General features: G+C 49.9%; 8 protein-coding genes across 8 annotated transcripts; 5 read left to right on the top strand and 3 right to left on the bottom strand.

Annotated features, from left to right (window-relative positions):
* Positions 1-327: 327 nt before the first annotated feature.
* EPUS_00935 (uncharacterized protein) lies at positions 328-819 on the bottom strand (the record flags this gene model as incomplete). Its single annotated transcript, XM_007802494.1, has 2 exons — positions 328-578; positions 630-819. The coding sequence occupies 2 exons, from the start codon at positions 817-819 to the stop codon at positions 328-330; spliced, it is 441 nt and encodes a 146-aa protein (XP_007800685.1).
* A 4,736-nt stretch (positions 820-5,555) lies between these two features.
* EPUS_00934 (uncharacterized protein) lies at positions 5,556-6,113 on the top strand (the record flags this gene model as incomplete). Its single annotated transcript, XM_007802493.1, has 1 exon — positions 5,556-6,113. One exon carries the CDS (start codon positions 5,556-5,558, stop codon positions 6,111-6,113), a length of 558 nt encoding a protein of 185 aa, XP_007800684.1.
* A 921-nt stretch (positions 6,114-7,034) lies between these two features.
* EPUS_00933 (uncharacterized protein) lies at positions 7,035-8,052 on the bottom strand (the record flags this gene model as incomplete). Its single annotated transcript, XM_007802492.1, has 2 exons — positions 7,035-7,555; positions 7,737-8,052. 2 exons carry the CDS (start codon positions 8,050-8,052, stop codon positions 7,035-7,037), a joined length of 837 nt encoding a protein of 278 aa, XP_007800683.1.
* A 1,007-nt stretch (positions 8,053-9,059) lies between these two features.
* EPUS_00932 (uncharacterized protein) lies at positions 9,060-12,374 on the bottom strand (the record flags this gene model as incomplete). The annotated part of the gene is made up of 1 exon (XM_007802491.1): positions 9,060-12,374. One exon carries the CDS (start codon positions 12,372-12,374, stop codon positions 9,060-9,062), a length of 3,315 nt encoding a protein of 1,104 aa, XP_007800682.1.
* Positions 12,375-14,226: 1,852 nt separating this feature from the next.
* On the top strand, positions 14,227-16,980 carry EPUS_00931 (uncharacterized protein; the record flags this gene model as incomplete). The annotated part of the gene is made up of 1 exon (XM_007802490.1): positions 14,227-16,980. One exon carries the CDS (start codon positions 14,227-14,229, stop codon positions 16,978-16,980), a length of 2,754 nt encoding a protein of 917 aa, XP_007800681.1.
* Positions 16,981-18,248: 1,268 nt separating this feature from the next.
* EPUS_00930 (uncharacterized protein) lies at positions 18,249-20,144 on the top strand (the record flags this gene model as incomplete). The annotated part of the gene is made up of 2 exons (XM_007802489.1): positions 18,249-19,565; positions 19,617-20,144. The coding sequence occupies 2 exons, from the start codon at positions 18,249-18,251 to the stop codon at positions 20,142-20,144; spliced, it is 1,845 nt and encodes a 614-aa protein (XP_007800680.1).
* A 1,294-nt stretch (positions 20,145-21,438) lies between these two features.
* On the top strand, positions 21,439-22,988 carry EPUS_00929 (Calcium/calmodulin-dependent protein kinase; the record flags this gene model as incomplete). Its single annotated transcript, XM_007802488.1, has 3 exons — positions 21,439-21,897; positions 21,950-22,106; positions 22,162-22,988. The coding sequence occupies 3 exons, from the start codon at positions 21,439-21,441 to the stop codon at positions 22,986-22,988; spliced, it is 1,443 nt and encodes a 480-aa protein (XP_007800679.1).
* A 626-nt stretch (positions 22,989-23,614) lies between these two features.
* On the top strand, positions 23,615-24,228 carry EPUS_00928 (uncharacterized protein; the record flags this gene model as incomplete). The annotated part of the gene is made up of 4 exons (XM_007802487.1): positions 23,615-23,641; positions 23,696-23,707; positions 23,807-23,957; positions 24,050-24,228. 4 exons carry the CDS (start codon positions 23,615-23,617, stop codon positions 24,226-24,228), a joined length of 369 nt encoding a protein of 122 aa, XP_007800678.1.
* Between the last annotated feature and the right edge of the window lie 2 nt (positions 24,229-24,230).

Raw genomic sequence — 24,230 nt, 5'->3', positions numbered from 1 at the left:
TGATTGTAGGTCAGCATGTCCTGAATATCAACAGCAACTCTGCGATGCATGAAGACAAATATAAAGTCATCCTTATACGGAACTCCTCGTCGCACCTCTCAACTTCGAGAAGTCCTGCCTGCAGGCTCTCGATGGTCGAGGGTGGTCTGGACGTATGCATGTCGACTTAATCTTCTCTCGGAAAATCATATCAACAAAGCAAAAGCTGAAAACTGACGAGGCAAGGAAGAACGCATGCTGACAACACATTAGGACTCCAAACCCGAATGTCTTTCAATCTCCTGAGACCAGCCTCTAGTTCACGCGTCGTGATTGGTCGAAGCAGCATCACTTCTTCGATTCGTTCTCGCCGATTTTTACAGTACCGTCGGCCTGAGCTGCATTATTTTCGCCCGAGTCCGCCGACTGATCCTGCGCAGATGAGTCGTTGGAATGGCTGAGTCCCAGAAGGTGCTCCTCTCCCGGAGGATATAAATCCCCTCCTATGCCCTGCAAGGAATCGTTGCCGAAGCTTTTTTGTAGAGGTGAGATAACTGAATCATCACTTTCATCTTGGGTAGGACTGTCGGGGGCGTTGACTTCTTTTAATCGGTTAGTAAGGGAAGAGCTGGTTCTTGTGGGCCACCTACCTAATGAAGATTCTGAAGTTCTTGAGTTCTGACAAAAGCTTGAAGCATCCGAGCTTGGCTCGCGACTTGGAGAACCATTATCATCGCTGTTTTGCATGGTCCATGCTTCTCTTTGGTGAGTCTGACTCTGCCCAGACCGTCTTCCCTGAACTGGCACCGACGACGATGAAGAGTCTTGGGGGTGGGCCATGATAAATAGAATGAGTGTCCAAAGTCGTGTCGGGCTTAGAGCTAAAGGAAGAAATTAAATAGTTTGATATCAGTTTGAACAGGTATCAATAGCTGCTTGCAAGCACTCATTTTATACCCTAAAGAAATTGATTACGGAAGGACACTCCTCGTTCCAGAGAACCTTGCTAATGCGCTTTTCACAGTGAAAATCGCAACGACCTGAATCTGGCCCAATAGGAAAGGCCTGGTCATGGGAAACACTCAAAGTGTTTCAAAGTATGCTATCACTCTTGTGATAAGTCGACCTGGTTGCTCATGTTGCCAGGAGTGTGGAACAGTCCATCCATGCACGCCAAAATCCTACCTAGGTGATCGGCAGCTGCAGGTGCTCCGGATGCAGCATTCGTTTGCCGCTGTTCCAAAAATGCTTGCATATCCTAAAGATTCCTGAGCAAAGGAGAGAATTGAAACCGAGAGTGAAGTAGAGGGTCCGAGGTGCTGGGACCAATGAATCCAAGCGGAAGATCAGTACGGGAAGACAGCCTCGTTCCGTTGCTACCGATTGGTGAGGTTACTGCAATAAGAGCCAGCTGGACATCGCGTTCAGATACTGCCAAGGCGCCATGGAAGTACGAGCCAATTCTGTGCTTAGAGCACTGTGGCCCAACCTCTCCGTATGCGTCTCTTGGGATTAGGAGGTCTTACGGTCAAGCAGCCGATCTACGCCAATCGCTGGCGGGAACCTTGATTCCAGCTGCTTTCGAAGGAGTACGGGGCTCAATGGGCATTTTACAGGAGCTAGCCACCCTCATTGTGGGCTGCCAAGGCTTGCCCCTGGAGATCCATCATATGCATATGTCATGTCACTACCCAGAAAATCGCACATCCCTTTACGAGGCCCGGATGAGGAGGCTGGTCTCAAGCTGGTTTCTAGTTCCTAGAATCAACCAGTAACCCTGTGAATTGGCTAGCCACGAATCAGAGAAGGTTCATTTGCATTGATATTTCCTTTCCCTTGGTGACATTCAAAAGAGCATGGTTGCTCTTGATCTGGGCACCTGTTTTCTTTGCTACGGTGGAACATTGTGGGAAGGCGTGGAGCTAATTAGAGTATTGCGCACTTGGGATAGCGTTCAAATTGATTGATGACGCGGAACGGCCGGATGCGCCTGTCGTGTACAATTTCTAGCCGACCCCTCTCCGTACAAAGCACGTTTTGAAGAAGTAAAAGGATACAATCACGCCGAGGCATAGTCTGCGGCTTTGATCCAAATTGCGGTGTGGGTCTTTCAAATCCCACAATTTGTTTTCGGTCTGTATAATTGCATTGAAACCGGTCTTGCAAGGATCATGGACGCCTTCTCGGCTTGAAAGAGACGATCACTTGATATCAGATCCGCCAAGTGGCTACTGATCCCAGAAATCACACGCGGATCATGACAGTCGACCTTGAATGGTGCCTAATCAAAATGCCACCATTGACAGCGACTCCATCTGTTGCAGCAAGAGGGACTTCCCAAGGGTGGCCTGCTTACAGACACCAGCGCTTCGAGACAAGTGCTTACGTTCTGACGGTAGGCCTGGAGACGGGGGCCACTGGCGAACTTACACTCTAGAGCATGCCTCCACAGCTCTGAGACTTGTTGCCCATGTTACGCTTACTACAACCATTCTGCTGGGATTGGTGTGCTATAGGAGTCAAGGCTGAAATGACTAGGTTAAAAAATAGTTGAGAGTTTTGGCAATATGTGGCTGTAAAACCAGTTGCTGCGAACGAGTGAATAACCTATCATCGAGACACCAAACCGCCCGTTGCCGCAATGCACGAGATTCGACACAAATGCGCACATCATCAAAGAAGTCCTTCCTCGTTATACGCAAATCTTCAACCTTGCTCCGTTATGTACGAAAATGGTCATTAGGCGATAGACCACCTATCCGAGATGAGCACCCTCAGGTCAGGGGGAGGTTAGGGACAGCCGTGCAAATTGCAATGCTTCTAAATTAGTGCTTCCTTATCTGGAACGATATCTGGCTTAGAAAGGTTTAAGCTCTAATTCCGTCATCAAATGACGCATATCTGGGGGCGGAAATCTCCTGGGTCGTGGGCCTGGGTCGTGGGCCTGGTTCCTCGTGGCGCCCGGTCACGGTGACGAGAGTTGTCTGATATAGCTGGGAACCACTTTTCGGATGAGAGAAATCAATGCAAGCTTAAGAGCAGACGAATCAAGGCAGCATCTAGCACACGAAGCTCCAATCTCTAAACTCCACTTCCATTTCGAGCTGTTATTTCTGACCGACTCGGGGTCCCCGGATCCCTGCAACAACGCCTCTTTGCTCCCTTACTTTTATGGTGGTCGCCGTCTTCTTTCAGTCGAGAAGTAGCGGTTGCCTTGTCCAGGGCTCAATGACGGTAATGCTTCGATCGGCCCTGATCAGCGAAGAACGTGTCATCAGACTCGCGTCTAACTCTGGCAGGGTGGTGAGGCTGTCACAACGAATCGCTGACACTGTCGGATTTGGGGCTTGTTGAAGGTGAAACGGGGTGGATTCTGGCCGCCCAGACCATACTGTGTTACTATCAGCCTCGCGCTCCTGCAATTGACCATGAAATCTTGCTCGTGGGCCTAGTCGCGACCGTGTTTCGAGCTTGTGGCTGAGCAAAGCACGAACGCGCAAGATCGGGCAAGATCTATACTCCCAAGCTGACATAACCTTTTTGCATGCCTGTTTTTGTAGTCCAGCAAATCTATCTCATCTTTATGCTACCATTATGGGCAATGACATTTACCTATTCAAATACGCTCGCTATACTCCTCCACGTTCTGCACATGATTCGATTGCTGAGCAGCAACTCCAAACCTACCAACAACACGCGTAGTTGATTATAGTCCAGCGGCAACCTCTTCGGCAGCAATTATCACAGTACCGCAGCCGAAGCTTTTCTCGGTGCCCCTTGAAGCAGGGCAGGTATCGACCAGCGGCTGCGCTTGAGCTCTATTCCATCATAGAGATTCACCTACTGGCATTTCCGCGTATGCGGCCTACACGTGGCACCGACCGGGTGTGTTCAACATATGGGCAAAGATCCCCACTGTTTCACACTGCATAAATCATGCCCTGCACGAATGACACCACCCTAGATCAGCCGTCTAGCAACCCGTGGATTGCAACATCCCTTCGCTCAGAGACCGCTAGCCAGTGAGAACAGCGTACACCTCCACCTTTTCAACAATGCGGAGCATGATCGATTCGGTGGCCAACATGCGGTTCAAATTTCCTTTTGCTCCCCTTTAGAAATGACTGGCGCTGGGAGCGAGACTACGACTCCTGACCCAGTAGCAGCACATTCACAAACCCAATTCATTCTAGCACCATCCAATCATCTTTGATGGACTTTGAATCGACTGCAACACGTTAACAAGTGCATTCACTACCCGAGACCTTACGACTTTCAACACTCAAACACAAAAGGTTAAGGCATTGGCGCCTTACAAGGAACTGGGCAAGACCAATTCCATTCCTAAATCCCTTCGCGGCAATGTCGTTTTGGCCAATGTCGCAGCCACACAAACTAATTGGCGAGGCTGGCGCATGCCCAAGAAGAAGAGTTTCAGTATGGCAAATCATTTATTGCTGGCAAACCTAAACGCTAACACTGCCGGCAAATATGGCAACCCGTTCATGTGTATCACTGCCAGCATGAGATCGAACCTCGAACCTCTAGTCCTTCGCGTCACTATGGTCTCTATCTACGCTAGTACTAAGGGTACCTTTTCGAAGACGCCCGCCTCTCGGTAAAAGCATGAGAGGCCGGAAGATAGACACCGCGCGCTCTCATCGGACATGGAAGACTCGTCTTGTTGGACATTGGGATGACAGTGTGTCATGCAGCAAAGATAAGCATGTACATACTCTTGCTGCCACACCAAGTACGTGTTCGGCAGCTTTCACTTTGACCAATTGCTGGACGCAGCGAGAGGAGCGGCTACAAAGCAAGAAGTTCGAGTGAAACCATCATACGCAAACAAACCTCCTTTTGAGCTTCCAAGGTAAGTTTTTGAACACTGGGATCGGCCCCTCACGCCATTCATGCTCCTGCTATATGGACTTGTACATATCACATACCAAGATTGAAAAGATTGTTCATGAATTCAAGCAGTAAGTTGTATTCAATCTTTTGTCTCATAGTGAAAAACAAGGCTGCTATTACTCGGACAGAGTCACATCACCTGCTCACCTACAAGTATGATACTGTGATATCGTATGGTTGGTACTAGATGGCCATGGTTGAAATACGGTGGCCGGCTCGGCTTTCAAGTGCTTAAGTATGGGAATCTCTGAGTGCCATATACGAAGGCATCCCCTGTTGTGAGATGCACACGGAGTGGGAGGAGACAAAACCCCAACAGCTATTGCCATCTACACCTGAATCAATCAGCCGCTCAGGCAGACCATTTCACATAGCGACAGACAATGTTTGTTTGTAAGCAGCTCGATTTCTCCGGTTTGTCTTTTCCGTTCTAGCATCTACCAAGATGAAAATGCATCAAGTTGCTATATGTGAATGAATTGAGCTCCAAGAGTGCGAGGCTGTGTACCTGATGTATGCAGTCAGGCGGTATAGCTGCAACCTGACAGCGAGTAGAGCTCAGAGATCTACGGAGTAGCTTCATAGAAGTTGACTTGTGTAGTCCACCAAGATCCAGGTCAACGGGTCGATGAAGGTCTGATATAAGGGACGACTCAGCTTACATGGCGTGTGATAATGGCCATAACTATATCAAGTTTTCTATTGAGATGGGCTCGAGACGGCCGACTCTGAGGCTCACACATAACCCCCTTCAACAGCCGTACAAGAATATTCCCTACGACATGATCACTGCCCTTTTAAAATCTGGTCTTGGACACTTTCACACCCTACCGACCAGTGCATTCTATAGCTCATCCCAAGCAGCAGCAGCGAAGCCACCCACCACCACCACCACCACCACCACCACCACGACGGACATATCCGGTGTACAAATGGTTCGTCTGCACAACACAAGAAGATCGCTCTTCCGCACGGTCTTGAGAAAGGCCATCTCTACAATCAACCAAGCACATTACCCGCTCCGCAAGAACAGCCTGGCCCTCCTGTATCGCTCGAGCAACCGATCGTTCCGAAACATAGGAGTACGAGCACACCTCGACGGCCAAGAACGTAAGCTAGCGCACAGAAGCGGCGTGCCGAGCAATTTTGAGGCGTCTGGAATGCGACAACCCCCGCTGCTGCCTCGGGCAGGGCTATGCTATACATATATACTAAATTAGGCAACATGCATACCCTTGGTATTCTGGGGAGTTTGGGTGAGGACCGCTTGATGTGGTCGGCTATCTTAGAATCCGTATTTAGTAACCGAGGACAGTAGGGGTTGCTCGGTGGCCACGCCGAAAAGGTCCTCTGCTACGTAGCGCTAGCTAACATTTCCATAATCATTTGGCGACTCAGAACCTCCTCAGAGGTTCCCAACCAGACCCAGATTACTTATGAACGCCTTACTTCTCAATCCAGCAGAGACTTGCAGGCCGGGCACCAGTAGTTAAAAATAAGTTAGTTAAATAGTCGTACTAAAGAATGAGCGGCAAAAGGGGGGGTTTTGGCCAAGGATTTTGCCCTCTTGGACTTTTCTCGATTGAACGTGAACTGCCTAGTTGGGAAATGCCAGATTTTGCGTTGTCATGCGTTCGATTAGTGTAATTGATTGGATTGGCTGGTTGGTTGGATGAAAAATTATGCAGTGCACTCTGTCACTCTTTCGGTAGCTATTTCATAAAAAATAATTCTACTGCTACTTAGTTGTGTGGGATTACGTAGTAGTTGATTGTTGTGATGGGAGATATGGGTGGATGTTAATAGCATAAGCTAAGGTATACATTGTATGTATGGCTGTATGTTATGATTTATTTTGCCAGGTATTACGATATATTACGGAGTACTTTGTCCGGAATACGAAACGGAACAGCGGCTATGTCCTTGCTCAGCATTCCTTGGTAAGGTGGGATGAGAAAAAATGGCAGGATGTATTTTCGGCTTCGAGTCTTCTAGATCACTGCAAGCATTTACTCGTCTGGCGCCTTTCGAGTATCATTGATTGACGAGGCGGTGCATCAGTTCGATCATGCTCCAGCATCCAGCCACTGACTCCAAAATAAACCCGAAAATCTGCTCTACCATAAGTGACTATCTCACTCCTATACCTGCCCACTCGGCACCCTATAAGGCCCATACCCCGGTCTCGGAAAGCTCGGATCCCCACAAACCTCATCATCACCCCACTCAAACCTCTGCGCCCGGATCGTCCTGGCCCTCCACCCACCCAGCGGATCACTCATCCCATGATAAACCATCCAATTCTCCCTTCCATCGGGACTGGTAGTAAAACTCGCATGACCCACTCCGTACGCCTCCTCCAACGCATTCTGATAGAAAACAGGTCCTTCAATCGTTTTGCGCCAGTCGTTGACGTTCATGGGATCCTGGCCTACGAGTTCGAGTTGGCCGAGACAATAGTTGCGGTTGTCTGAGCGGGCGGCTGAGTAGATTATGTAGGTTCGGTTTGGGTTGTGCGGGTTGGTGAGTTGTTGGGGGGCTTCGTTGGAGGAGAGACGGTTGTTGGTCGGCCGGCCGTAGGGGGTTTTCTCCCAAGGTAGCGTTGGCACGGAGAGGATGGTGCGTTGAGAGAGGGGAGTCGAGACGGTCCAGGGGTTGGAGACTAGGAAGTTGGAGGTTAGGTGGTAAAGAGAATAGAGTGGGGGCTATAGAATGGATTGTTGTGCTGAAGATAATGGGGAGCTCACGTTTTGTGATACACAAGTTAGCGGGCCAGGAGGTGTATTTGTCGTACCAGCAGCTGTAGACATGGTAGAGTCCGGTCGAGTGTTGAAAATACGTACCGTCGAGCGCGAATTGGTCGTATGTGTCGAGTTGTCCCTTCAAGCTGTAGTTTGACTCCCAGGGATCGGATCCAGAACTTTCCAGCACGAACATGCGGTGATTGACGGCTGGGCAGGTGTAATCACAAAGCATATCCGTTTCTGGTGGTGGAGATTCGTTATCGGCGTTGGCGGTGAATATGATGTACCATCTTTCATCGATCTCATGCAACTCTGGAGCCCACAGGCTGTAAGAGTATGCTTCGCCTTCTGGTGGATCGAAAACGAGCTTGGTAGAAGCATTGTTCCAATTACTGCTTTTGGTAAGAGTAGCCATGTCGCGGCAGATGAAGTGGAGAGTCTCACGTCAGACTTTGACTGCGGTAAATGGTGATATTGTCGCTCAGCGTAAACGTCATCAGATAGTGATCCCCATATCGAATGACCCACCTGCAGAAGAAGTTGGTTCTTCGCCCAAGGAAAAGCATGCGATTTCCACCTACGGGTCTGCTCCTTGCTGGTCCAGTATAGGATTGGTGTAGCTGACATTTCCAAATAACTGTCCGCTGGCAAGTCTACAGGTGCAAACGAGGAGAAGTAAGAAGTAGACAGGAGGACTCTGCATGCTTCTTGCAAAGAATGATACTTAAGGCAAAACTGCCGCAAAGCCTGTGATACTATGTGATGGTGTAAAAGTGCTTACCGATTCTTTTCACCTATTGTAGTATTCACTGGGCCTCAGATCCGGTTGACATTTCTGTGTGACCATGATTCCTCTCCACCTTGCTTGACATGACGTTGATGGGGAGACGTTGGAGAGCTTGATTTCATCCTGGAAGCGCTTTTGGGAGCCAATGATTGGTATCTCTTCCGACGTTGAGCCGGGTTCCGAATGGTGACTTTTGCCAAGGATCGCCAGCTCTTGGCATAAACGGTAAATTTTGCTGCAGCTCTGGCGAATTACGGCCAGAGTCAGGTGACATATCCAAGGACAACTTGGACACCTTTGATTGGCTTCAATGAAACCGCCAAAAAGGCCTTCACTGTTCACGGAGATGGGGGATGTCTTCCCATTCAGGATAGGGTTTCATTGCCGCAAGAACTTGCCAAAGAGGATTAGCGATTGCTGTGCAGCTTCAGCTACAACGATCACGTCGGAGGAATCAAGGGAACGGAGGAGGAAAGTCACGTAATGACATATACATTGAGTCTGCGCATGAGCTTGGGTATCTCTATCCTGACCCCTTAACGCCATCAATGCACACGAAGATAAGATACAGACGTCGCTGAACCGGACGTAAGAAATCCGAGCTTTGGGGGTTGAACCCCTGCTTAATACAATGTTCACACCCGATCCTCAGCAAAATCCAACACATCGCAGTCATCCTCGAAAAAGCCATCGTCCTCCTCTGATTGGATTCCGGCAGCAAGCATCGACTGACGAGGAGTCTTGGCCTTCCTTCTTCTCGTCGTTACAACGACCTGCTCTGCTCGGCCTTCTTCGCCACCAGTTGACTCGCCAGTCGTGGTGGAAGTTTGTCGATAAAGGACGGATGCACCGACATTGTGCTCTTCTTCATCACTGAGAGCCGCAGGTCGAATATTCAGCCTTATCGTTGGGATATCGTTACCGAACGCCCACGGCTCATGTGATTCACTCGCAGTATCTCCAGCAGATCTATCATTGTAGATGAACAAATTGACTCTGCGATCGGAGTGGAATGGCTGGTATGGTGCATTTGTCTCAATCTCAGAGAAAGAAAGTGGATGGATGATATGAGGGCATTGCGGCGGCTTTGATGGCGGCAATAGCTTCCAGTAACCGGTAACTGATTTTTCGCCGGTGTCATCATCTGATTCTGGAGCAGTCTTCGAGGTAGCACCGAGATTGGATAACTGCTCCAAGGCAGGGAGCACCAAGCTGAGCTTTGGATTGGCGTCGATGACCGATAGCGGTTGCCGTCCCGGTTTGGCAGATGATCGTCTCCTTGAAACGGGGAACGATTTGATGCATTGATCGTCGAGGACGAGTAGAGTAGACTGTCCTCGGTCTTGGCTCCAGCAAACATGCGAACGCGCCGGATTCTTCACCAGGCTGTTGAGATGAAGCCTGTTGTCTCCGGCATGTCTGAGGGAGCTCACGGTGCCCGCAGCAGCTCCGACTGACTTACTCAAGCCCGCTGCCACTACCTTGCTCCCCCGAATGCCGGTAGCCGAAGCAAGGCTGATGGTGTTATTCCCATTGCCGCCGATAATGCTCGTACCGATGCTCGGAGCTCTCCCTCGAAGGTTGGACAGTATTGGCTGTGTCTTGCTAGCCAACTTCATGGCTGATGAGAAGACGCTTCCAGCAGTGGTTGGTTCATCTGGTTGTGCGTTCACAGCTGGGCTCGCAGGTGCCGAGGAGGGTACCAATCGAACGGACCGTCGACGTGAAGGCCAATGAAACGCTGAAAGAGGCAAATCAAATATGTGGACCGTGCCATTTCTCGTAATGACGGCAAATTGGTCGCCCGTGGGACCTCTCCATTCAATATCAATAATGCTCGAAGGCGTCAACCGAGCAAATTTCGCTAACTGCGTCACCTTTGCAGACCTTGTTGACGTCTCTGAATTTGGGTTGGCAATCAAGCTGCCGGCTCTGACATGCCTACATTGTTTCAGATCCCACACATACTGTACATCCCCTTTTCGGGTCACAGAAATGAGTGCGAGGCCGTCAGGAGAGAACGAGAGAAAACTGACACCATTCGGAGGCTGGAACGTTGTAGTAGCTACAGCTGTGTCGGAGTAGTTTGCATAAGATTCACTTGCAAGCATGTGAAGATCGATGATGGAGATAAGTTGAGGTTCTACTGAAGTTGGCCGCGACTCTGGGGCATGGGTTGGGGGAAAGATCCCAGCAGGTAGATGCGAGTCGGCGTGGTAGACGTTGAGTGCAGGGCTTTGCGCATTCCCGTATTGGTCTCGGTTCCAGTAATTGTTCCAGGTTTGAAGTCCCTGGCCTCCTAACCATCGAGCACCTTTGACGACCTCTTGTGCTACCCCTCGGGCAACCCGGTTTATCAAGCTCTCGGCGTCCGGAGACTCTGAAGTGCATGAGACCGGTGGCTGTGGAGGTGCGTTACGGGAATCCAGGCCGGGTACAATCCTAGAACTCGACCTTGGTCCAGTAATGACAGGGAGAGGCTGACAGGCGCTAGGACCTGGCGGCACAACAGCAAGCCACCGGCTGCTCAACGACATGATCGGTAACTGCGTAATTTTGCCGCCACGGTTCACATCAGCAGGTGACGCGTCGGGCTCTGTCGAATTGCTGGAGTTGGAATATCGTCGATCTTGCAAACTCTGGACGCTGGTCCAGAATTTTGCCATGCAATCAAACCTGGCAGTATCCCTATCGACCCCAAAAACAAAGATCTCTCCACTCGTACCGGAGGATATAGTCACAAAGTTTCCTCGCGCATCCAACTTCAAATTACCTACAGGCGGCGGCACACTCATAGGCAAGCCTCTTATATTCGGAAGCCCAGGGTTTGGTTGGCTCCACAAGAGGGTTGCTAGGTGTTGCTGCGTTGCCAGTGAATATATCTCAACACTCGTTTGAAAATCGGTGCAATCATTTAACCTTGCAGGAGTGCCTGTTATTGTTCTGTCTTCATCCAAGGCTGAGTCCATCGTCGGTGGCGGTGCATAGTCCCGACGTCTCGGTCCATGAACGATCAGCGACACGAGCGGCCTGAGGCTATAGAATGGATCAGGACCAACCTCCCAAGTCAGAATTTTAGCATCAACGATTGTACCACCGACTCCCTGAAGTGCCCCAAGAGCGGCCAACTTATCTTTCTGTAGCGCGACGATGTCGCATCTGTCTTCAGAGGCCAATAGAACTCCCTTCAGGCGGTTGTTTCGTCGCCTATTACTTTGTGAGGGAAGATCTATAAAACTTAAAGATTGCGTTGTCCTATCGGATCTCTCTTCCCGAAGTCGAATCCCAGCGCCAAGGTCGATCTCGGGCAGACCATAGAAGTGAGCCTGCGGAAGATGTGGCGGTGGCGGAGACGAGACAACAAATGGCTGCTGTGACATATGCAAAGATCTCTCCGAGAGTGAGTGTCGTGCTTGAGGGTGATATTGTCCGGCACCTGAGCTGACGGGCCTGCTCTTGCGCGTCGGAGGGGAGGAGGGTGGTGTTTTGCTGCTAAACCCGCCCCTCTCCAGCTCATTGCCGAAAGTGGGAGGAGACACGCCCATGGTCATGCCTTCCAAGAGATCTGTTGATGGGGTCCTAGAGAATGACGTCGGCTGTACCCAAGCGCCGGCGAGGTTATAGCCATCTGAATCAGACACTTTCTCAGCCGAGTTCAGCGCATCCAGCACCGTTGACTTAGCGAAATCGCTTCGAGATGGAGAAGGCCTTGAAGCCCTGACATTGGCACTTCCTGATGTCGTTGAAATTTGATTGTCTCCCACCTCGTTTGCCACAGTTGTGTCTGCATCCTTCGCCGTGATTGTCTCTTTTTGAACGGCATTCTTCCCTCTCTTGCGGCTTTGCCTCCTACTTTCAGACTCGTCCACGGCGTTTTTATGGCCACAATGTGAGGTTTCAGCTTTTGGTGGCGATTCACGACGGTTTTGACGAGACTCAGAAGCTGGCATCCAAAAGGCCAGGGCTGTTGTTACGACGGCTCAGGTAGCGAGGTCGTTCTAACTACCCAAGGTATCACTATAGAGAAAGACTGAGTTTAGACAACAGGCAGAATGGCTCGATATGGTCACTTCCTTCTGTGATGCAAGGGAAGTGACTGTATAACAACAGATGGATATCTGTGTCCCTCGAGATCCTCAGCGTCGCCAGGTTCAGCCCTAAAACACGTTTTGTATTGATGTTGTCGGCCGCGGGGTCCAAGATGGTGGAGTCTGGAAATATGATGTGTTCTGCCCTCGTGAACCGGTCACCTTCGTACGGGTGAGGTATCTATGCGCAAGCTTTGAGGTAGCGAAGTTTGGTAAAATTGTAGTTTGTTCAGTTGTTAGACAATCCACCAAGAGTAAATGCTGTTTGACGGGGATAGCATGAGCAAGCTTATGGGAGCGGGGGCGCCTTTGTCCGGGTGGGCGGGGCACCGTTTGCATCCTTCGTCAAGGCAACCCCACGAGTTACCAGCCACCAACCCAGCTGACACACAAGCTCATGCTTCCTCAAGTCTACAGTCACTATCCTTTGCATGGGAATCAGATGCATACTCATCATATGTAATAGCACATGATATGTGCATTTTCTCGCTGAGGCATGACAGAAGCATGGCACAAGTACACAGTACCTGCATAAGCACAAGCCGTATCTTATCAGACATGCGCTGTGGCATCATACTTTTGCGTTTACAGGGGCACCGAGCAGGTGAGTATGTCTATGCTACCTGCTGAGATCTGGTGCACCTTACATCCGGCGACCATTACTCTGGAGTAGACGTTTTGGAGGGAGCGCTCTCGTCTCCTCGAGATATCACCATTGCAGTCTAGCCATTGCTAGTTCAGGTGTTCGCTCTGCCTCATAGGTGATCAAGTCACAGTGCCACCCCGCGTCTTGCGATGACTGCGAGCCAACAATTCTGTCTACACTATCTCGAGAAATGGACCAAGACAAAGTGCTGGCAGGACCTTGAATATTGGATCTTCCGAACAGCATTGCTATGTAGTTGAGTCTCGTGTCAGCGAAGGACTGGTGGGGATGGAAAAGTCTCCGCGAGCTGTTCACATGACTGAGGGGTGGAGATGGCCAGGGCAAACTCGGCACTGATGCAAAGCACTAGTAGTATTGGTCTATGATGTCTTCTTTGCGCTTGCTATGCGTGCTTTTGCTGCTTTTTTCTGGTTGCTCCTTATCATGACCATGCTTAGAAATGACCCCACAACAGCAGATCCCAATAGTGTTAGGATAACAGGTATCCTGATTGCCCAAACGCGCGGAGGAAACAGATCATGGAGAGGATGGCCAGGATCAACGAACGGCTATCGACGTTGTCAGATGCTTCGTAGAATGGATTGGTGGATTCGACTACCATCAACAAGGTCCATACGGTGTAGTAAAGAAAAACAGTAGTGGCTATGATCAACATAGCCATACCGAAGAGCTTGTCCAGCTACTTTCTCGTCAGTATCATCTCGAGTTTGCAGACAAATTATACACGTACCATAATGATGCAATGGTCGCAGACCTGAAGGTGAGGGAGAGGGGGTATCAATGAGTGTAATAGAGGAAGCTAGAGATGACACAATCCTTTCGCAAGCTGAAGAAGGTCCCTGGATATAGTACTCGGAGCGGTTGAATTCTTTGAACAGATCTCTTGGCAGCAGAGGTTTGGGTCTAACTCAAACTCTAACCTGGCTTGTGCTTTCAACCTGCGCTTTGATGATTTCTTGCCCGCTCTTAGACTTATTCTTTCGACCTCCCAACACCTGCCTAGCTATCATACAACAATTTGGATGAATTGCATGGCCACTCTGAGAGATGGCCACAGCTACATTACAATCAGCTGTAAGACTACCTACGCCACCGCCTGGGGCTTCCTACTCCGCTGGGCCATCAGCGCCTCGAAAACGCTCTCCGCCGTCACGATCGCCTTCACCACACCGCCGAAAATCTCCACCGAAGGACTTGGATCGGCATGTGCTCTTTTCCACGGAAGGTGGCACTCCTAAGCCCGCCATGTCTCAACCACAGCTTGCTGAGAGAGTCCGTGAGCGAGGGGTCCCCGAACCCAGACCAAAACCTGTGACTGAGGAGGAGAAGCAGGCGGCCGCAAAAGCGGAATACGAAAAGTTACTCACGATGCGCTCCGGTGGCACTTATATACCGCCAGCAAGATTAAGGGCCCTGCAAGCCCAAATCACCGACAAGAACAGTAAAGAATATCAGCGCATGGCTTGGGAGGCCCTCAAAAAGTCTATAAACGGACTAATCAACAAAGTCAACGTTTCGAACATCAAGCACATTGTGCCTGAATTGTTTGGCGAGAATCTGGTCCGTGGACGGGGACTATTCTGCAGGAGCATCATGAAAGCTCAAGCCGCTAGTTTGCCGTTCACTCCGATATATGCTGCCATGGCTGCGATTGTTAACACAAAGCTACCACAAGTTGGGGAGTTACTGTTGAATCGCTTGATCGTCCAGTTTCGTAAGGCTTTCAAACGGAACGACAAGGCTGTATGTCTCTCCTCGACTACTTTCATCGCTCATCTGTGCAATCAACAAGTGGCCCATGAAATGGTGGCCGCTCAGATACTTCTACTGCTGCTGCATAAGCCGACAGATGATAGCGTTGAGATCGCAGTTGGACTGACACGCGAAGTTGGGCAACATCTCGAGGAAATGAGTGCTCCTATCGCGCTGGCAGTATTTGACCAGTTCCGTAGCATTCTTCATGAAGCAGACATTGACAAACGAGTTCAATACATGATCGAGGTGCTTTTCCAGGTTCGAAAAGACCGCTACAAGGACAACCCGGCTGTCAGAGAAGAGCTTGACCTTGTGGAGGAAGAGGATCAAATCACGCATCAAATCGGGCTCGACGACGAGATTGAAGTACAAGACTCACTCAATGTCTTCAAATTTGACCCTGAGTGGGAAGAACATGAGGACGCATATAGAAAATTGAAGGCGGAGATTCTTGGAGAAGGAAGCGACGGAGATGACGACGATGAATCCGATGAGACCACAGATGACGAGGAGGCGGAGCAGGAACGTCAGATGGAGATCAAAGACCAGAGCAATACCGATCTGGTCAACCTTCGCCGCACCATTTACTTGACTATCATGTCCAGTATGGATTTCGAAGAGTGCTGCCACAAGCTCATGAAGGTCTCCCTCCCGCCCGGCCAAGAGCCAGAACTGCCCTCAATGATTGTGGAATGTTGTTCGCAGGAAAAAACGTACTCGAAATTCTTCGGGTTGGTGGGCGAACGCTTCGCCAAATTGAATAGATTATGGACTGATCTCTTTGAACAATCCTTCGCAAAGTACTACGACACTATTCATCGCTACGAAACAAACCGGCTAAGGAACATAGCTCGCTTTTTTGGTCACCTTCTTAGCACCGACGGTATTGGTTGGCATGTCTTTTCCATTGTGCACCTCAATGAAGATGAGACAACTTCAAGCAGTAGAATTTTTATCAAAATCTTGTTTCAGGATCTTGCTGAAGCCCTCGGGATGCCAAAACTACAGGAGCGGCTGAAAGACGAAATCCTTCGGCCAAGTTTTGAGGGTATCTTCCCCAGAGACAATCCAAGAAACACAAGGTTCTCCATCAACTACTTCACTAGTATTGGCATGGGGCTTCTGACAGAGGATATGCGCGAGTACCTCAAGAACCTACCTAAGCCTGCTCTCCCAACATTGCCAGCTGCAGCTCCTGCTGATGACTCCGACTCAGAATCTGTCAGCTCGTACTCGAGCTATTCGTCATACACTACCTCCCGCTCATACTCTTCCTCTCGTTCCCGATCACGAACGCGGGTTTTATCTAGGGGCAGCCGTGGTAGAGTTACTCGTGACCGGGCTGGACGACGGAGCCGTAGCCGAGGCATTTCTGAGTCTCGCTCGCCTCCTAGAATCAGGAAGGGTAGGAGACCGCGCAGCTATAGCTCTTCACGTTCCGTTTCCCCAGTACGGCGAAGGCCTCGTCCAGACTCTCTTGGGCACGATCGTGGTCGGCCTCGTGAGCGCGATTCTTCAATGGATTCTGTGAGCGGTCGAGGTGCTCGTCATGCTCCGCAAAAAGATAGATTGGGGCATAGATCAGTCACTCGCTCTCCATCGGTATCACGTTCTCCGCCTCGTTACAGAACTGGTGCAAAGCCTCATCGTTACGATTCACCAACATCACATTCTCCTCCGCGAAAACGATCGAATCAGGATATTTCACGTTCACGGACCCCTCCTCGGTTCCGGCAGGAGAATGGACGTGGAAGAACTTTGTCTAACTATTACTCTCCACCACGTCAACGCCGAGGTAGGAGCATTAATGATTCTCGTTCACCACCTAGGCTTAGGGACAGGCGGAATACGTCTTCTCTGTCATCCAGATCTAGGTCACCGCTTCCTAACAGAGTGACTGAGAGAAAGCTCCCTAGCTCCACAAGGCGAAGAAGCCCGAGAGATAACAGAGGTACCTACGAAAGGGGTAATCACAAGAATGGTGATCTAGCAAGGGGCAAGGCACCTGCCATCGATGGCAGAACGAGGGCCTCTGATTTTCTGTGATTATCATCGGTCGGGATTCAATGGTCATGGACCTTGGTGTAATCGTCATCTTATCAGTACTCTGATTGTCAATGAAGGGACCGCGTGTTCTCAATGCTACTTTGTGACACGGAAATTCCCCTCATTGAAGTTGGACTTGGCTACTGTAGTACAGCATTCATCCAGTCATAACCCAGACTGCTCGGAGAACATCTCATATATCACTCGCAAAACCTCCTTTAATCTGAACCTCCCGATCGATGCCGCTCTTGCTCGGTTAATGCGTTCTAACGAACCTATTGGTAGATGACTTGTACAATGTGTCAAAAACATTGATGATATGTTGGACTGGATCTGCAGCATGTGCGATGCCACTTTGAAGTGTCAGAGTGCAGTGGCCAACTACAATAGACCAACATCTCTAAAGCAACCAATACCAAAACTAATTACTCTAGCTGATGAACCGCTGCAATTATTTCGGCCGTGGTTAAAACAAGCTTCAGAAAATTCGTTCACACTTTGCATGGCAAATACGAGGGGTGAATGTGGCGGCAATGTGTTCTGGGAGCCGTCTGGGCTGGCTTTCTGCGGCCAGCCAAGTGAGAAGGAGAATTTTCCTAGGTTTCAGGAAGACCTACACTTCAAACCTACACTTCGATCCTACAAATATTTCCGGAATTCATACTTTGTACTCTAGACTGTGCAACAAATCTTTGTCTGGAGCCACTGGAAAGGCTGGGAACTACTCTGTTTGCCTTCAGTTGAACCCTTTTCGCAGTTATGGCAAACTCGTTCTATGCGAATCCACAAAATCTATTTGATGCCTTGGGCCCTGGATTTCCTCGGCCATCATCATTTCCTTCAGCTGCTGAGGTTCGTCGCGACGCAAGTGAATGTTCCCGGAAAATATTCGATTCCTACAGGACCCTGAACCAGATCTTGATGTGACACGAAGAGACATTGAGAAAGCGATGGATAAAGCGAACGAAAGATGCGCGCAGAAAGGTTCTGTTAGCAGTCAGGCCCAGTATGCCTGAAAGGCATCGACCTGACTTTCGAGCTCTAGAACGAGAGTTCCAAAGCAGTTGCAAAGTGGCACCAAATTTCAAGACTCATTTCTTTTCCCTTCCATAAATCTTGACGACTTGAGCCAATCACGGCCATTGTTGTTAATGCTCAATTCTAGAGGACGAAACTTGCCTTGCGCTTTTGCGCATGCAGACTTCGAGGCGATCCATTTGGGTCACGTCTCAGGGGCTATCCAGCCTGCATTTTTGAACGAATATACAATGCTTCTGCATGGCCAGACCACTCCGGAAACCTATGGCAAATTGCTTTCCTGGGATGAGCACGAGCTTGCCTTCGAATGGATGATGTCGGGCTTACAATTCCATCCCGGTATGGGTCTCCTCGTACTGCAAATTCAGCAAGGAGTTCTCGAGTTTCTCGTTCTGTGCTGTCGTAAGATACTGCAAGATCTGTCGTTCGACTCCCTTGCCGACAGCAGCATCCCAGTGCAGCCCGAGCCTGCTACTCTGTTACCGAACGAAACTGCCTACACCTCTTTGGCTGCGCTGGCGGCGGATGCGCCCTACCGTGTTCCGGCTCATTTAGATTTTCGACATATTCGTTCCTTGGCGGCTGCCCGCGCTTCAGCTGCCAATGACCACATCTACGCATTGCGAGAAGATCCCGGCTACTTCAGCAGTGTTATTGGGGATTACAGCGAACACCGACAAGAAACTCTGCTTGACACTAATAGAAGGCGTCATGATGTTCTCAAAGAATACCTTTTCTGGGATCGCGTAGTAGGAAATGCGATTGGCGATGCCTATACGGCTCACTTTATCTTCGACACTATCCACAAGAAGGTTGTCGAGCTTGAGAATTTGGAGCAGAGGTATTCAGAGAGTATTTCTCCACAAAGGAGGTTGCCCAAACAATATCAGCAAGCTCTGCTGAACTTCAACCACTTTCTGGACGAGACGCCCAAGGGACTAATCTACTGCCTCAAAGTGGGAGTCCCACCCTCGCCACCGCTCCGATCTCTCTTCGTCCGGGAGCCACAAGAACCTAATACAACCAAAATTGTGGTCCGAAGTCGGCAGATTGCGTCTCGCAAAGATGAGCTACTTCGACTGTTTCAAATCCTGTGGGATGATCAGCAATTATTCCTTTACGCATTACCAAACCTGATGGACGAGCTGGAGCGCCTAGTGGAGAGTGATCGTCAGCAGAAGCAAAGGCTTTCTGGTTGGGTGAAAAGTATTGTATCAGATCTGGCACTTCTCGCACAGATGAAGAATCAGCTTAACCTCTACCAGCCGTGGGCATCAACCTTTGAAAATGATGCAGTGGAGCATGGAGAGGCCATCAAAGCTGACTACACCAAGTCCATGTCTCCAGTGACCGAATATGTCAAAGCATCTAGGAGCTTGCCGTCTGTCGGTAGACTTGTCACGCCGCTTCGCGACAAGTTCAACTATCCGATCGATAAGCCAAGAACGAGGCAGAGTTCTGATACCATGCGGGCTGCAGAAAAGAATCTGGACCTATTCTGGAAAGTCATTGATCAGCACTTCAATGCAAACTGTCGTAGCGACGTGGTCAAACAGCTTTTTTCGGGACAGCTTCAGCTACAAAGAACTCCTGAATAGGTCGAGCCTGTAAACAGCGAGAAGCCTACCAAGGAGGAAGCTGAGGAGGACTTATCCGACCACTTCTCTCGCTTATCGTCAGGTCAAGGACAGTCAAGTTTTGAAACACCATTGCCCAAAAACAAGGTCAAGACTCACGGCCCGGTACAAAAAGGAGGCTCTCATGGTGCTGAACCGCCCGAACACGTTCCGCGAACGCTGATTCCAGACCAGCAGCAGCAGGTTGTCGTTGGCCGACGTGCGTTCAAAGTCTTCTCAACTCTCTTCCATGTTCCGAATCTGACAGACACCCCCGGAGACGTAGCTTGGCCCGATTTCTTGCATGCAATGGCATCGACCGGCTTTCAAGTCGTGAAGCTGTATGGTTCTGTCTGGCAATTTACGCCTACGAAACTAGATGTGGAGAACAGCATTCACTTTCATGAGCCCCATCCAATTGGCAAAACACCTTTTCGAATGGCGAGACGTCATGGACGCCGGCTTCATCGAACGTACGGTTGGACAGCGAATACATTCTCATTAGCGTGAAGCATACATAGCAGGGTGCATAGGTTTGAGTATGAGTCCTGACAATGATCTCGGCGTGCCCAAAGGTGTGAAACGTGGTTGGGTTAGTCACAAGTCCCCTGACCAAAGATGACTTCAACACTCAGTGATTCATCTCGGGTTGTTCTCTTCTCCTAGATAGGGCAGGAGCAAAAGAAGAATTCTGATTGAAGGACTGGATTCTGACGGCGGCTCAATGTCAGGATAGCAAGCAAATACAAACAAGTCATAGACAGTGTCGCTAGTTTCCCAGGTTGAATAGACTTTCTTATCTCTGAAGAGACATGATTGTTGGAATAGGTGATTTATATATAGCATGAGTATTCCTTGAGCCAAATACTCTTCATTTGAAGATTCATAGGTCATGCAGTGTTTACACGTCGCATCATACGCAACACTAGGCCTCAAAAGCCCGGGCCAGTTGTCAGAATCTCAATGCACAGCCACAGGAGAATTGATGACTTCAAGCATGACAGGCATCAACTGACCAGGCTTCGGCTTACACTGTACATCTTTGTACTCTTCGGCAGAGCGATGGGGGAAAGCTGTTATTGTCGTACTCTTTTCTCCCCATGGAACAAAAGCCATGTCACCAAAAGTATGGAAAATTTACAAATAGGCTGAAATAAAAAACAGTACGGTGTACGACTCCCAGTTACTAACTTACTAACTAACTAGTGGCCTCCTGATGATTTGAATCACAACTTCGCTTGCTGTGACTGGTAGGGGCTTAGGCCCCCACGACAAAGAAGAGGAGACAGAAGAACAAGTGGAGCTCCAAGCAAAGTTACTCAGGTGTTCTGCCAGCTGGCATGGCGGGCCCCACCATATTTTCTCCAACTGCTCGTCGCAGCTCCAGATATTGAGTCTCACCTCTGCCTTGCCTTAGCTCGAGGCTGAGCCATAATAATTCCTCTCATTTCCATTCTGTGCTGTGCTGTGCTGTGCTGGGCTCTTTGTACCACATGAGAGTCCCTCTTTCCTGCTCTCCTCCTATCACCAAGGCAGCAGTTTTCTGCCAGCCACCAGACGGAAGCCCAGCCAGGCCAACCTCGAGCGGCACAGTAGGCAAGAGCCTACAACAACGTCGTCGGGATGAGTTGTAAGTCGAGCTATTAGACACTCATTGACGCACATTCCTTTCTCGAGTCTTGTATCAGTTCTATCATTTATCCCCCAAAAACAGGCACTCTGACTACAGTGCTTGATAGAGGCTGCTGCGATCATTACCTCTTCCCGAAGCACTACTATTATTAGCCATTGGAGAGACATAACCATGCCTTATACCCGTCCAAAGCCTCTGTCAAGCAGTGGTGACAGTGCGATGAGCGGGGAAAGTCATTCGCAAAACGACACTAACCTCCCCTTCTCAGTCTCGAATATGCTTAACAAGCTGCACGGCCAGCCGGAGAGTTACGACAAGAAGTCCGTTCCCCTGCTCCTCTCTCCGCTCCCTTCTTTTCATGCGTCGACCACCCCTGGATTGACTCCTCCACCAACTCCTCCAGTTCCACTCACCAAAGCCAGGGCACAATATCGATTCGGGAAGACCCTGGGAGCAGGTACTTATGGCATTGTCCGAGAGGCAGACGTCAATGGGAAAAAAGTTGCTGTCAAGATCATATTGAAAAAGAACGTGAAAGGCAATGAGCAAATGGTCTATGATGAACTTTCCATGCTCCAGAAGCTACATCATCCGCATATTGTAGAATTTGTTGATTGGTTCGAATCCAAAGTATGTGGACAAGAAGATGCCCGATTTGACTGCACGGGACTGATCCTCGCAGGACAAGTACTACATTGTCACCCAGCTTGCTGTTGGTGGCGAGCTGTTTGACCGGATATGTGACCAAGGCCGTTTCACAGAGAGGGACGCATCACAAACGATCAAGCAAGTCCTCGGAGCTGTAGATTATCTCCACGAGAGAAACGTCGTTCATCGAGGTATCATCGTCATGGTAGCGGTGTACTGGAATGCTCAGCTGACGCCTCCTTTCAGATCTCAAACCGGAAAATCTACTCTATCTCACCAAAGACCCAGACTCTCAGCTCGTACTTGCGGATTTTGGCATTGCTAAAATGCTAGAGACACCTGGAGAGGTGCTGACCACGATGGCCGGTTCATTTGGCTACGCTGCACCAGAGGTTATGATGAAGCAGGGGCACGGCAAGGCAGTTGACATGTGGTCTCTTGGCGTCATTACCTACACACTACTATGCGGTTATTCGCCGTTCCGATCGGAAAATCTTGGAGACCTCGTAGATGAGTGCCGTAGCGGGAAGATCATCTTTCATGAGCGATACTGGAAAGATGTCAGCAGGGACGCGAAAGCGTTTATTCTGACCCTCCTTCAGGTGGATCCGAGGAGAAGAGCGACGAGCAAAGAAGCCTTGAAGCATACCTGGCTCAAGGGTGAAACAGCGACCAACCACGATCTCCTGCCCGAAATTCGATCATACATTGCCAAGGCGCGTCTAAAGCGTGGGATTGAACTTGTCAGATTGGCCAACCGGATTGAAGCTTTGAAGATGCAAGAAGATGAAGAAGAGGATATGCCAGGAAGCGCTGACGTCCCAGCCAACGCTGAACAAGCTGCTGGGCTCAGCGTCGCCAATCAACAGCGGGGTATCTCGCCCAGCCGTGGACTGGCGACAAGTGAGAACCCCGAGAAGCGGAGCCTGAGCAAGATTGCAAAGGGTGCGATATTCCGAGAAATTGTGCTAGCCAAAGTGCGAGAAATCAAGGAGAAAGAGAACCAAGAAAAGTTGGCCGCAGCGGCCACGCAGAAATATGGACAGAAACAAACCCAAGGTGGCAAACGTTGATCAATGATTTGAATAAGGGCATGGGTGCTCAGTGGGCGGTGGGCGAGGGTGCTTAAGGGCGACTGCTTGGAATGGATACCGTTTGCCAGTTAGAAGGAGTGGTATCAGAATTGTGGTATTGTCTCGGGTCTCATGTCATTCAGATGGTATTGCGGTCTACAGCAAGCAGGCATTGAAATATGAATCAAAGGTATATTGTAGCTACTACGTAGTGCTCCAGCTCCAGCTCCATCCCATCGCCATCACCATCACCATCACCATCACGGGTCACATGCCCCTCGTGCCTACTTATGGCTGCCTTCTTGGCTCTTTGTGGGCTGCAGGCTGGTGTGCGGGGAGGCTTGTTACTTATTTCTTGATCTTATATCCATTCACTCTGCCTGCCCTTTCATCTGGATTGCTTCACACCTTTCGGCTACAAGAGATACAACAGTCATATCGAACCAGCCAGCTCTCGACATTATTGACCTTGAATCAAATTGATGAACTCCATAGTTGAAGTGCAACGGCGAAACAAATCACCACCTTCGTCGGCACCTAAAGCCTATCCTGGGTTGTCTTGTCTTCACGGAGGCAACAGTTCGCGCAACAACCTCACACCTTGCTTGAAGCTTATCCTAGTCATCATGTTCTCAGCCAAGCGGTTAGGCAAGGTAAGGTTCCCTGTCTCAGCAGAAACACACCTGATCGCTAAGTCATTGTCAAAGGAACTGCAGAAGGTAAGGCTCGTCCTCCAGGGCGGAGCTCAAAAAGCCTCCTCATGTCCGAACCATATCTCTCTCACCGGACCCTACTTACCATCCTTATCCCCGATACAGGCCAAACAACATCTCCCTCCCGGCGTCGAGCTCGTCAAAGCAGACGACTTTTCAGAATGGCAGATGGATATCCGAGTCCTGGATGACAATCCACTGTACAAGGACGAGATATATCGATTAAGATTCAGATTCGGGAACAACTATCCTATCCGTACGTCTACTCTACGCATCGAGCTCATCACGGAGCCAACAATGTGAGCGGCAAAACTGCCAGCAACGGGGCTAACAAGAACTCCAAAACAGAAGCACCCGAAGTCACGTTCCTCCACATCCCGCCCTCCTCCTACTCCTCCTCCTCCTTCACCCCCCACTCATCCCAACAACCACACAACCAATACCCACCGCCCACCAACAACAACGACAGCACCGTATCCACCCCCACTCCCGCTCTCGCACCCCCAGATCGGAAGAGCGTCGTGTAGGG

The sequence above is a fragment of the Endocarpon pusillum genome (assembly GCF_000464535.1).
Source record: "Endocarpon pusillum Z07020 unplaced genomic scaffold scaffold1719, whole genome shotgun sequence".
Taxonomy (NCBI): domain Eukaryota; kingdom Fungi; phylum Ascomycota; class Eurotiomycetes; order Verrucariales; family Verrucariaceae; genus Endocarpon; species Endocarpon pusillum.
This window is presented reverse-complemented; position numbering and strand designations above follow the sequence as displayed.